The 14818-nt window shown below is 39.1% G+C and overlaps 1 protein-coding gene across 6 annotated transcripts in view; it reads right to left on the bottom strand.

Moving 5' to 3' along the window:
• Positions 1 to 14818, bottom strand: part of relch (RAB11 binding and LisH domain, coiled-coil and HEAT repeat containing) — a 90642-nt gene that overhangs the window by 31491 nt on the left and 44333 nt on the right. For all 6 annotated transcript variants that reach the window (XR_007956323.1, XM_052015552.1, XM_052015553.1 and 3 more), the window contains 2 exons: positions 10394 to 10506; positions 9503 to 9593 (listed from right to left, as the gene is read on the bottom strand). Coding sequence is in view for 5 of the 6 variants with exons in the window: in XM_052015552.1 (XP_051871512.1) it covers positions 9503 to 9593; positions 10394 to 10506 (204 nt within the window). In the remaining variant the exon portion in view is untranslated. The remainder of the gene's footprint in view (positions 1 to 9502; positions 9594 to 10393; positions 10507 to 14818) is intronic.

Raw genomic sequence — 14818 nt, 5'->3', positions numbered from 1 at the left:
GCTTCACTTTCCTTTCTGATCAGATTCCATCATCTGCAGCCCTCTGTGGCCTCCACTATCACCTCCTAGTTTCTGTCACTGTTTCCACTCTTCCCTCCTCCATTTGCCTATCACCCCTCCTCACATGGATCCACCTGTCACTTGCCAGTTCTAGCCCCACCCTTCCCCCTCACCTCTTTATACTGGCCATCTCCCCTTCAACTTTCAATCCAGGTGAAAGGTCTTGACCTGAAACTTCGATTGTCCATTTCCTTCCACAGTTGCTGCCTGACATGCTGAGTTCCTCCAGCAGTTTGTTTTTTGCTCCAGTTGACTAAAATCACAGCTTTTCAAATTCCAAACTATATTTCTTAAATCCTTTTAACATGTAGATCAAAGACATTTAAATACAGTTGAAAGAACTTTGGCAATAGTGAACTATTGATAGACTAAAAGCAAAGTACTACAGATACTGAAAAATCGAAATAAAAAAAGAAAAACACTTAGCACATCAGGAAATATTTATGGAGAGAGAAACAGTTAACACTTCAGGCTGACCTTTCATCAGACTTAGCTAAAGTTTTGCTGATAAGCTACTGACCCGAAACATTAATTCGGGTTATCCCTGCATAGATGCATGCTAACATGCTGAGTAACTTTTGTGGAAGGCATATGACATGCTTGCCATCATTGGCCAGGCATAAAGTATAAGAGTTGGGACATCACGTTACAGGTGTACGTGATACTAACTAAGCTGCACTTGTGTGCAGTTCTGCTCACCACTCAACAGGAGGGATATGATTAAGCTAGAGAGGGTGTAGAAAGTTTTACAATGCGACCTGGATTGGAGGGCTTGAGTTATCAGGAGAGACTGGATAGGCTGGATCTGTTTTCCTTGCAGTGAAGGAGGCTGAGAGATGACATGACAGAGGTATATAAAACTGAGAGGCATAGATAAGGTAGATAGACAGTGTCTGTTTCCCATGATAGGGATGTCTAAAACTAGAGGGAATTGATTTAACATGAGGGGGAAGAGGATTAAAGGGGATCTGAGGGGTAATAAGTTTTCACACAAAGAGTAGTTGGTATTTGGAATTTGGAATGAGCTGGCAGAGGTGGAGGAGGCAGAAACAGTAACACCATTTAAGAGGCATCTGGACAGACACTTAAATGAGCAGGGTCTAGAGGGATATGGAGTTAATGCAGGCAAGTGGGATTAGTAGAGATAGGCATGATAGTTGGCATAGAAGCAGAGGGCCAAAGGGCTTGTTTCTATTCTATACAACTATGTCTCTGTATACATCAATGGCCCAACTGGGCAGTCAGGGTTGGGCCTTAGGATTTATGGCCCTGACTGAACCCACAGGGCTACAAGTTGTATGGCTATGGGCTGCATTCTGCCCAACCTAGCCTCCTCCTTTCACAGAAATGTCCACCAGCATATAAACCTATGCAAAATTCATATCAATTTCATTGTTTAGGAGACCAAGGAAGAAAGTACAAAGTTAGCTAACAGTAATAAAAACAGTACTGGAAATACTCAGCAGATCTGACTGCACTTGCATCTTAAATACTCAGCAGATCTGACTGCAAAGGCCCACTGCCAGATCAGCTGAGCTTTTTTAGCACTTTGTTTTTATTTCAGATTTCCAGATCTGCAGTTTTTCCCCTTTATTCTTAGTCAATATAGTTTTCTGCTTTGATTTCCTGATTAACGTTGCTTTAGGTTTTCACATTAGTTCAAGAATAATAAAACTGCACAGTGCAATTTGTTTTAGAAGCAAGCTAAATAATCCTGACCTCTGAGTCAGAGAGGTCAGGATTATTTCCAATTTTTTTTTAAATGTGTTGTAGTGTCCTTGGTTTACTTATCTTGTTAACACTCTAAAAATTTCAGTGATAAAATCTGGGGCAGTACCTATTCTCCCAGTTTGCACCTCTTCCAGTCACATACCATATTAACGGTTGTTTTGAAAATACCAATTGTAAAACAGTGCTTTGCACTCAATGCTTCCACATGCAGTACAGCAGCATTTAGATACTTGCCAATTTGGTTTCAGTTAAAGTAATATCTTATAATGCAGCACAATTTTGAGATCCAGCAGGACAACAAACTATTAAACTTTCTGGAAATTGTACATCAATGCATCATAATAATTCTCAAAATTTGAGTAGATTTTGGAGTACAGATCATCCTTCTGAAATGAAAGTATCATTTCTCAACTGGAAGTCACACAATATGTAAAATATCAAATGATTATGGACCAAGCTCAACAGAAGCAATTTGCCTCAAACTTGCACTGTCAACTTAATCACTCACTCAGTTCACCGGCTGGATACAAAGGGTTTCTCCTGGTTCAAATGTGGGGAATTCCCAAGATTTTCCCTTTTGCAAAAGATATGCAATCCTATAATCAAGTAAAAAATACACACTGGGATATTCCAACCAGCAAATCATCATAAACAGCACACATGGAGCTTCTAGTTGTTTTACCAGCAACAATTTCAATCATTTTCTGCAATATACAGTATGTCACACAGTCAGCTACCCCTTTGCAAAAAGCAACTTATTTGAAGATAATCAACAATCTAAATGGAAGATCCATTTTAAATTCGAGGGGAACAGAGAGCAACTATTGGTTTCATCCTTACCCAGCATGCGTCATTTTCTTGAAATTCAACGAATTGATCAGAGACTTCCTGTACCATCTTAACCAAAGGTAGACTCACTGATTAGACCTGGTGGTTCCAGATAATACTTCATGCTATTTTGAGACCAATCCAATCAATGTCCACTTTAGTTAAAAAAACAAACTGCAGGAAAAAAATCTCAGCAGTTCAGAAAGCATCAGAAACAGTTAACGTTTCAGGTCTCTGGCAGTTCTGATGAAGGTCTCAGACCCGAAATGTTAACCGTTTCTCTTTCCACAGATGCTGTCTGACCTGCTGAGTTGTTGCAGCATTTAGTTTTTATTTCAGATCTTGGCACCTCCAGCTTCTTTGATTTTCACTAACCAATTTTAACTCACGTACACAAATGAAGAGGAAAGGACAAGCCTGCCCCACATTACTGACTTTTACACCCTTATCACAGCCTTCCACCTGACTTTTTCCAAAGCCACAACCTGAAAAACCTGCATAAACATCTGCTTGCATTCTATTGCATAAAGGAAGAATTCTTGTAACTTCTTCAAACAAACCCAAGTTTCATTTGTCTTCAAATTCAATTTTTAATAATTGCTAATTTCTTCATTCACTTGACATCTAGTGCTCCACTATTTTCCCATATTTTCTGTGCCTTCTGTGAAGGTGGACACAAAGTGATTAATTCCTCTGCCATTTCCTCATCTTCAATATAATTTCAATGCATTTCCTCATCTCCAATTGGATTTCAAATGCTTGAGAGAGGAGCCAATGTTGCAAAGGCACCATTGGTGGGATTACGACTGAATGTCTCTAAGGCAGAATCATGAACGTCTAGCAGGCAATTAAGTACATCTTTCCTTGGGTTAGTAGCCCAGACCTGTAGACAATATTCTAGATCTGGAAAGTTATCCACAGGTCTGGTCTTCAAACCCCAGGAAGGAGAGACTTGCAATGAAGGGAGGGCTGCAAATGGTAATGAGATCGAATCCCAGTACTGCAAATGTGTTGTACAAGGAGAAATTAAGCAAACTGGGGTCATACTCAAGAGATGAAAGAATGAGTGGCGATCTCATTGAAATACACAAAATTAAGTGGCTTCACAGAGTACATGCAGGGAAGATGTTTGCAGTGGCTGGCATGTCTAGAACCAGGAGTCACTCACAAAATAGGGGTCTGGCCATTCAGGACAGAGATGAGTAGTAGTATCCAGAAGGCTGTGAATCTACCCAAGAGGGGTATGAAGGCTCAGTTGCTAAGCATATTCAAGACAGACATCAACAGCTTAAGGGAATCAAGGAATATGGGGTTAGTGCAACAAAGGGGCCAAATTGTCCACTAATGAGACAAGTAAAAATTGTACTCTTCAGCACAAATTAGGCTTGGATTCTTCTACCTAGCCTTGCGTCACAACACATCTTTCTTGGTAACCTTTCTGTCAGTATATTGCAGGTTATTGCAATTAAGTCAACATGTTTGACCACTGCACTCAGTGGGCCAGTAATAAAGGAATTTCTACCTTGGGAGTACAATCTCTTAAAAGTGTTGGTTGAGGAAGAACTTGAAAGAGAGGTCTTCAATATGGCCACAATGAGAAATCAAGATCCAGAGAATTTCTACTGTTGGTCATAGCATTAGATAACCAGTAAGAGAAATTAAAAGGGTGTTACATGGAAACCTTGGACATTTCAGATAACCAGCTGAGAGTCAAAGGTTTATGCATTTCGAAAAGTAGCAGCAATAGCCAACAGCTCCAAAAATTTAACTTCTGCACTTAATCTGCTTAGTAGAGGATCATTTAGAGATTGGCAGAAAATTGTACAGTGAATACTGATAGCCTTGCACAAAAGGCACAGAGACTCAGGGGTGGGAAAGGGTCAGATTTTACAACAAACTGGAGACTGGGGGCAACATCACAGATGGTGACCAGGAGACTGGGCATAATCATCCCCATTTCATTATACATTGTCCACAATAAATTTGCTAATTCCATAATCCTAACTGCTCCTATTCAAGCTTAGAAAGAAATTTCACATTGGAACGGAAAATTAATACATATTAGACAAGTGAAGAAAATGAGGAAAAAAATACAATGGGCAAAAGGAAGAAAGAAATAAAGCTTGAAGATGGTGGTGGGGGTATTGGGGGAGGGGTTTATAAATAAAACAAGGGTGAATGAGGAAAAAAGAATGTGAATGAAATATTGTAGTGTAAAACACAAAGTGAGAAAATAGAAACAAAGGAGGCCGGAAAGGAGCTCTGAATGTGCAGAGTGAATTCTTTCTGCAACAGCACAAATTTGACCATAAAAAGCCACCTTTCAACAGATGCAAATTAAACATATTTGCATACCAAGACAGGTTTGGCACTTACTCGCCCCGTTCTTCCCCGCCCCTGACCAACAAGCTATTTGTTGCTGGAATGTAGTTGACTCAAAAGAACAAAATTACTAACATTTCCATTTTACTTGGTGTGAGCTACCATCTTGATCTCAAGTGTTGTAGGGTTATCCAAACTGGTATTTTACTAACTTCCACTCATGTAACACTTAAAGAATACAACCCTGGATGCTTCACAATTGCACAGTTAGACAAGAATGGATCACAAGTCAAAGGATGCCGACAACTTTGGCCACATGGGATTGATCTGAACCAAAGAAATAGTAGTCAGTCATATGGACCACCGAGTTTGTTCTGTCATTCCATAAGATTATAGTTAGTCATTGGCATCAATTATTATGCTCAAAGCTTCCTTGAAACAGTGCAACATTCTCACCAACTCTTGGAAATCCCTGGCCTGTAAATACTCGAGTGGAGAAGCAACAAGGATGGTATTGAGAAGCTAATCAATGGAGCTTTGTGTAAATGGCAGAAGAAATGCACCAGCTCACAAACTAGCCACCTGCCTTTCCCTCTGCAGGCACCTCCTGCTCCATCTGTGGGGCAGTCTGCAGTTTCCATAGTGGTTTTTTTTTGTGGGTTCTAAGGTGACTGATGGGGCCAGAAAGGAAGCAGGTCATTCTCAATCCTGAGGGACTGCTTCATCACTAGGAGTAACCCACATTCTCAGGTCTTGCTTTCAGTGGAAACCAGCTACAATTAAACGTAAATGTCTTTAAGGAAATTAGCTTGAGTCCTAGAGAAAAGGTAGACTTTAAGAATTACTATACATTATGTAATTCTTAGAACTCTGACAAATTGAGCTAGAGTCCAAATAAAAGCATTTGGCCTACTTTAGCAATTCTGTCTGGTAAAGGATCATTTGTGTGTTATCTGTTAGCTCTTTCAGAAATCAGTGAGGAATACATACTGCAGCTTTCTAAATAATCTTTCAAGGGAGAATCCAAGATTGGCCATTCTCATTGCATTTCCACAAAACACTTGTTTCCTCAGTTATGCAAGGATCATGGGTGACCTGGCAGGAGGCTGGAAGACACTATTTTGGTTTCAGAAACTTTTAACCCATTCCTATAGCAGAGGCAAGTGACAATGAAAGTTATGTTTAGCTTGCCTGTTTACGGCAGTATGCACAAAAGGAACAATCTTATCCTTCTTTCCTTGCAGAGATTTGTCTAGTATAGTTAAAACATCCAACTATAAGCTGTTTGATGCAGGTTTAATTGGTTTAGTCATGTTTTTAGTTGAAAGTAATCCACTTGTGACAATCAACAAGATAGTTTTGCAATTAATAAGGGATTGAGAGACTTTTTACTTAGTCTGATGTAGACTTCATCCTCGAGTTGATGATTGCCAAAGACTGCATTAACGATAGAAGAATCCATGGCATTGAATAGTTTTAAAATAGATCCCAAATGTGTCCCAAATTTGTTCAGTCGATTTTCCTCAACAATCACAAAAATTTTTTGTGCGGCCCAGACAATTAAATATTTGGTATGGCCTAGTCACAAAATTTTAATGGATTATTAACCACAACACCCGAATGTTTTGCTTGCATTCACAATGTCTACATTCGTATCCTCAATTTGTATAGCAGCTCAGGTGGATCTGTCGTAAGAATCTGTTGTCCAACATTCATATATTTATTGCCTCAGATTTTATAGCTATTTGTGATTACATAGAACAGTACAGCACAAAACAGGCCCTTCGGCCCACAATGTTGTGCCGACCTTTAAACCTCGCCTAATACTTTCTAACCCCTTCCTCCCACATATCCCTCTATTTTAAATTCCTCCATATGCTTATCTAGTACTCTCCTGAATTTGACCAATGTACCTACCTCCACCACCACCCCAGGCAGCACATTCCATGCTCCAATCACTCTCTGGGTAAAAAACCTTCCTCTGATATCTCCCCTGAACTTCCCACCCATTACTTTAAAGCCATGCCCTTTTGTATTGAGCATTGGTGCCCTGGGAAAGAGGCACTGGCTATCCACTCTATCTATTCCTCTCAATATTTTGTACACCTCTATCATGTTTCCTCTCATCCTCCTTCTCTCCAAAGAGTAAAGCCCTAGTTCCTTTAGTCTCTCCTCATAATCCATACTCTTTAAACCAGGCAGCATCCTGGTAAATCTTCTCTGCACCCTTTCCGCTTCCACATCCTTCCTATAATGAGGAATATAATTATGTCTTGCCAACCCAAAAAAGACCCATGTATTCTTACTTTGTAAATCTTACTACATCTACTGCTTCCCTTTATCCACATCCACAAAGAATTCCAATAATTAAGTCAACATGCTTATGCTTTTACAAAACTATGTTGACTTTGCCCAAATACCTTCAAATTTTTCTAAGTTCCTGCTAATACTGTCTTTAATAATAGCTTCAGACCAATTTTACACCATGAATGTGTCTTAAGTCCACACCCCCTAATATGAACATGGACTAAAATGACAAACACTAAATAAACAAAATTGACTAAAACAAACTAAATTTTGACTGTCCGTTATGCAGCAAAGTGTCAGAAATAGTTCAGTGTCTGAATATACTGGGCTCATGCAGGGATGTCGGTTCCTTCAGCATAGGAACTGCTGGAAGTAATAAAGCAGATTAAATCACACTTCACTCCTTTAAAAATTATTAACCTGTCAATTGCAGGATTCTTGGTTTCAGCTTATACAACTCTGGCTATGTTTAGTTTCTTCACAATGAAGTGCAAAATACATTATTAAGCTGCATTCTTAAACTAGAAAATAACTAATGAAGATTAACTTTGTGCAACTACTACACATAGTCATTCTCATCTTTTGAAATTTTGTGATAACTTAAAAATGCAATCTATCTGCACTTTGCAAAAAAAAAGATTCAGATATACACTTGGAAGTAATCTTCTGTAACAAGAATACCTGAAGCCATGATTACAATCAAAAATCAGACCTTAAGCATTCAATTGCGTACAATATACAGCAAAATGTAATTAAATTTCCTTGATCAATGTTCCATAAACAAAAACAATTGTCACTGGACAAGTATACAAACCATTTCAGAATTACTATAAATGTCCTGTTGAATCACAAACACACACATTACATTTATCACAGCTAATTGCACTGTTTTCATCACTTTCAGGCTCAACTAATCCAAAGCTCTCCTGACTATGCTCCTATCCTCCACAAAATCAAACTCATCCAAAATTGTGTTGTTCACCCATGCCCAATGGCCCTCTCTGGCAACTCCTCTATTTGGAATCTCTCAGTTTCAGGGTCAAATCACACCACTAGATCTAAACTACCCATTTGCAGTATCCATAAATTATTTTCCTCACATGTGGATCTAACAGCTACATACCTGCACAATATTATGAATACTCCAGTTCTCCACAGGATAGACATTAGACAGTTAATAAATGCTCCTTTTTTCAACCCTGATCTCCAATTCCTCTGTCTTAATACAAAATCCAGCAGTTCTTCAATTTAAAATTTGTGTATACCTAGGTAGATAACCAATTCTGACCAACACCTTCTGGATATGTGCATTAATCTTTCAAAGTGGCAGGACACATTGAGAGAGTGATTAGTAAAACATACTATTCTGGGGTTTATATGCAGACACATAGTATAAAAGCAGTGAGGCTATGTTGAGCATTAATAACACATCAGCTAAGCCAATTTTGCAGAGAGTGGAAAAAAAATACTTTAATGAGCGTCTAGGGATTAGGGATTACAGCTGTAAAGAGCGACTAGAGAAACTGGGATTTTTCTTAAGCAAAGATGGTGGAGAGGAGATCTGACAAGTGTACGGGATCACAATGAATTTAGCTAATGCAAATGTAAGGATTCCATTAGCAGACGATTCAGGGGCTGGGAACAGATTCAAAGTGATAGATAAAAGATACACAGGTGGGGGTGGAAGGGAATGTGAGGAAAGGCTCTCAAGAAAGAAAAAGGGAATGGGATTGAATAGATTGCACTACAAGGAATGAACCACCTTTAACTCAGGCCAATCAGCTTCCCTCTGTGCCATAAAAATTCTTTGGTTTTTGCACTTCTTTTCTGGGCACAAGAGTGTTTGTCCTCAGAATTGATCCGTCTCTCATCACAAGCTTCACCTCACCTCTAGTTTAACACACACACACTTTTTTGAATTTGGCTTCACATGACTGAAAATGTGCCACATCTGCATGTTTCAAGGAATTGTTAATTAACTTGACAATCTCACTTAGGTGGTCCTGATGAAGGATCTCAGCCTGAAACGTCAACTGTTCATTTCCCTCCATAAATGCTGCCTGACCTGCTGAGTTCCTCGAGCATTTTGTGTGAATCTCACTTAGGTAAAATATTAATTAGTATTTGTCATTAGATTTTTTAAGGAAAACTTGTAGGCATCATTATATTTTTCCATGAAGATCAAGACAAGAATTGCTATACCTGGTAACCAATTCCAAAGTTAAGTTGCTCTCAGATTAGGTTTTACACTTACCTGTTCCCAGCACTGTGGTAGTAGTTCAGCCTCAACACGAGTTGGACCAACATGCCGAGCAAATGCCACACAGCCAGTTAGAATCATCTGTCTAGAACAAAAAAAAGGAAAGTAAATTAATACTGAAACTGATTACTCACGAGACATTTTTGGTGTGTTATCCCATCAAATTTTCCTCTCATTTGACCGAGCAACTTCTGGATGTTTCCCATTTCATTGACCACTTAAATGCACACACACTTCTTTCTAGTCAAGTTTTCAACAGAGCTGGGTGCAACACAATGTATGGTTTAAAGAAATACCACAAACCAATATCAGCTTGTCAATGAGTTCAAAAGACTCAAAAAAATTAAACAATCCAAAACTGATGTGTTTTAAACTTAATTTCTAGTACTTGCATGCATATTTCAGGGAAACATTATTACTGTTGCAATCAATTTCTTGACCAGGTCTCCACCATAGCTATTTTCTTTTTCATTCTTTGAGCATACAGTTGGATTATTCTGATTAATGATTTCTATCTGTGAATTATGTGGTCAAGAATACAAGCTCTGGTCTTGTGCTTACTGGTCTAATTTATTTTCTTTTCAATTATTAAAGGCCTAGTTTTTGTTTTACAGCTTAAAAATTAAGATCCAACAGATAATGCAAATTAATTAGTGCAACTGATCAGCAGTAACTGCGTTATTGGCAAGTTATTCAACACATGATGTAGTCCTGTATTTTTCAATAAATACAGCAGGAAAATTATACCTGTGGACTCCCAGGGTTTAGTCAGCATTGCTGCTCAACAGTTACCACTTAATTAGGGTTAGGGGTATAAGTGAGTTAAAGAAATATTTGCTTGAAGGTAAAGAGTGGGTTCTTGAAATATATGGCAATAGTTCATACCTTTGTTCATCATCTGGACGTTTAATTAGGTTGAAAAGAATGTGCAGAAGCTGATCCCTTTCTTTGGGTTCCGGATGGAGGCAAGCAGTACACAAGATTAGGGGAATTAACTCCTAGATTGGGAGGAATAAAAAGACAAATAGTGGGCAATACAGCAAAAGCATCACTTGTTAAAAACTTTACAGAAACATTAACGTTAGTTCGGTCAGCAGGCCCTGCAAGAGCAGTGTTTGTATTGTCATAACCTGCAGAATTCTTGCAGCTCTTAGGCTTCAAGTACTTCTTTGCTGCTTTTCCCTGGTTTAATTACTTAATAGTTTCAGTTGCACCAATGAGGTGTCTATGGACAGTGGTGGTGATCTTTCCACTCTCCCACCAAAAGTTTTCACATTAATTACTGGTTGCTCTTTTCCATTCACACATCCTTACAACTAATTTTGATTAAGCATTACTACTGTACCCTATACAATCCTCAAAGCATCTACTTATTTCTCTGCCCCCCTGGGTTCCAGTAACACGGCGATGGCATTCCATTGTCAACAAAATGTGCACTTCTGAAATTTCCCTTGTCTTATGCAGTCTATTCACTGATGTCACTCCAACTTTGTGTTTACTAAACAATTACATTATATTCACTTCATCCATAACAGCTCTCATATATAAATAATACATTATCCATAAAATTAAGGTTTTTGTCTCTAAAAGCCTTTATTAAAATGTATTACTTTCATCAGGTCCATGAGCTCAAGGCCCACTTCGCTGTAGTACTGAGAGACTTCTGTTGTGACTTTTGAACAAGATGTTAAAACTCATCGGGCCCAAGTAGATGCAAAGAATCCCATAGTAGCACTCCTTAACAAGTTGCAGAATTCTCCCTTGGGTCGATAGAGCTGTTCCTCAACCAACATTGGTAAAACAGATTTGCCATTCATTTACTCCTCAGCGGTTTATGGGGATTGCACTATGCATATATAAACTACGTGTTCTGTTGTTCCGCAACAGTGTCTAAAAAGTAATTCACACTGGAGAAGCTTTTCCCAGCAGCACCACCACTCCAGTCCAAGGCAGGCTACTACAACAATATATTTTTCCCAGTGGCTGGATGGCACCAGGCACACCCCATCAATTTTTGTTTCTTTCCTCAAGTTCCTCCCAATCTCCAAATATCACAACATGTGCCTTGCTTCCCTTTGAAGGTAGTGAGCAGTTCCAGAGTGTGGGCTTTTAGCCAAAAAGAAACATGTAAAGACGGCCATATTGGAAAGTGAATAACACCTGGGAACGATTTAAATCTCACATGCTAAGCAATACGGAGCATCAGCACTTATTTCCAAAAGTAAACTATGCTTCCAAAATTCATAAATCATATACTGTCTAATAACAATAATATTATTATATGTAGATTACATTTGGAATGTAATGTTTATTGTAGACTTAAAAAAAAAATGAGCTTAAACCTTTGGTTTCAGCTACCACAGAGTATTTACAACTTCACCATGTGAGCATGATCAAGGTTATAAATATAATTGCAAAATAATTCAGCATATCTCAGTATTTTCAGCAGCTGAAATGTCAACTTATCATTAGAATTTCCCTACCTTTTTCCTACATGGGAATGGACGTAGACTGTAACTAAAACATCTCCACCTCAGATGTCTCCTGTTGTTGTTCAGTTACAGATTGCTTGCCAAGTTTTAATTCCAATTTACCTGGGTCACGGTCGGTTCTCATCCCATTGAAATCTTAAACCTTAATCTCCTATTTAAGGTAATACAAGCCTCATCAACACAATCTGCTCTTAATCCTTTTAGCCTTGGTACTATTGTGGTGGAACGGCATTGTATTTGCGCAAATGGTACAATGTTCCCCCACCTCCCCCTCCGCCCCCCCCCCCCCCCCCCAAAGGTGCGGAGGACCAAAAGAGAAGTTTCTATAATCATGGTATAACCATAGTTTTAAACAAGTAACCCTTTGTTGTCTAGATCTTGAGTAAAATAACATTACATGAGCCTTCTAAGTTCTAACTAATGACCACTGTTCGGCTCAAGACATTTAGCTCTCCCAGTCTTACTTTAAAGAGGAACGATTAAGGGCTGCACATTATGACCACGATGTAAAATTTATAAAAAGATACTTCTATTGACCCTTAATTCAAATGCTTCTAAAGTGTGTTGCTGCTTCACTCAGCACAATAAATGATTTGGCAATTACTCAACCAGTTCAGCAAATCTGATAACCTCAATCCATTAACTTGTCACAAAACTACAGGTGCTTTCTTGCAAAGGTAAGGTTGGTTAAGCACAACTGCCTCATCAAAAATTTAACAATTCTAATAGTCACTCCCCCAAAATGCTTTCTCTGTTTAACTGTTTCCCCAGTCACTTGGAACAAGATTTTTAAACTGATTTTTTTAAAAAAAAGCAAAAAAAAAATTAAGGCATTTTTTGCTTTGAGGGGCAATAAGAACCAGCACATTTTTGCTTTATAAAGGTATTATCAATTGCAAATTTGATAGCGTGAAAACAAATGATGCAGTTTATTCTTTTTATCTGCATCAACAACTTGACCCAGAAAATGATTTGGCTAATTTCTAATGCAAGATCAAAATGATGTGCATCACCATTCTATCAAACAACTATTTTAAAAATTGAGAAAATTTATAACTGTGATTAAACTGTGTTTTCCAATCTAATTTAAAAAAAATCAATTTCTCCTGGAACTTATCGTAGCCAAGGACTAAAATTCCTCTTGATCTTGCTAGTTTCTTGCTTCCTGTGAAATCAATGTTGCTGTAAATCTCACCTCTGGATATGCATCCAAACACAAAGCTGGCTGTACTATGAAAATTTGTGATGTCTGTCTTTGCAGCTTTGTGATGATTTTGGTGTGTAGTCTGGAAACAATTTTATCAATTTCACTCCAGAAAATTATACAGCACCTTCATAAGATCTGCAAATCCAAAATTAAGCCACTTGCACAATACTTTTGAGTGTGATACAAGTCCACAAAAGATTGCTTCACAATTAGTTTTTTTTTAAAAAATACTTGTACAAACAACTATTCTCTCCATTCTGGCTCATGCAAGATCTGTTTGGGAGGCGATGACCAGTCTAATATTCTGCTTAGTAGGCCTTCTATACAGAGTACTTGTTTCAGATCCCTAAAGGTCAAGGCATACTGCAGATTTTTAGTTTGGTGGAAAGATGCGTTGTGTGGATGAGGACTTCTGTGTTTGGATTCAGCCAAGGGTTTGGTTGGTTTTAGTAATTCTAATTTCAAGTTTTACACAGGGAACCATCACTGGAGATGGTATTGATTAGAAATTTGAAATGATTCACATTTTTCAATTTTGAACAGAAGGCTGGTGCAGAGCATTGAAATTAACAGGAAATAGAATCAGGACCACGATTTTACTGATATTGATGGTGTTTGAGCAGATTTTGGATGCTTCAGCCATAAACATCAAACACTCTGGTTAATGCAGGACCAATTACAACATGGCGGCAGCTCAAACAGGTAATCAGCCCAACAAACTCCATTTGAGGCACTGGAGAGACTGCAGATGCTGGAAATCTGGAGCAATACACACAAAATGCTGGAGGAACTCAGTAGGTCAGGCAGCATCTATGGAGGGAAATGAACAGTTGATGTTTCGGGCCAGGACCCTTCAACAGGACTGGAAAGGAAGGCAGAAGCCAGAATAAAAGGGTGGTGATGGTGGTGGGGACGGGGGGTGAGGGGGGGGGGGGGGGAGTGGGGGAGGAGCACAAGCTGGCAGGTGATAGGTGAATCCAGGTGAGAGGGTGAACATAGGTGGGTGGGGGAGTGGGAACGATGAGATAGGTAGAAGAGGCAAAGGGCTGAAGAAGATGGAATCTGGTAGGAGAGGACAGTGGACCATGGAATAAAGGGAAGGAGATGAGGGACGAAGGTGTGGGTGATGGGCAGGTCATGAGGGTGAAGGAGGGTGAGGGAGGGGAAAGAAGGGGTAATGGGGCCAGAGGGATAAGGGGTGCTGAGGACGAGAAGAACCTTATCCATATCTTGGGGGCGGGTGGAAATGGGGAGAGGGCAGATGTGCAGGAAATGGACGTCCAGTCCCTGTACACTTCTATTGTAGTTCTGTGAATGGTTGATAAGGCTAATCCAGGACTCAGATTTTTACGGCAATTTAGGGTGGCACAGTGGCACACTTGGTAGGGCTGCTGCCTCATTGATCCAGTGACCCCAGTTTAATCCTGACTTCTGATGGCATCTGTGCGAGGTTTACACATTTTCCCTGTGACCGTCTGGTTTTCTGCTGAGGTTTGTGGTCAGCATTGAGGTACAAATGTATGAAAAGAGAAGTTACTCCGATTTATTTTCCACCACTTGGATTTTGTGGTGTTAGAAGCATGTACAAAAACTTGGTCAAAAACCATTAAT

The sequence above is a fragment of the Pristis pectinata genome, chromosome 5, assembly GCF_009764475.1.
Source record: "Pristis pectinata isolate sPriPec2 chromosome 5, sPriPec2.1.pri, whole genome shotgun sequence".
Classification (NCBI taxonomy): Eukaryota; Metazoa; Chordata; class Chondrichthyes; order Rhinopristiformes; family Pristidae; genus Pristis; species Pristis pectinata.
Note: the sequence above shows the minus strand (reverse complement) of the source record. Positions and strands in the feature narration are given on the sequence as shown.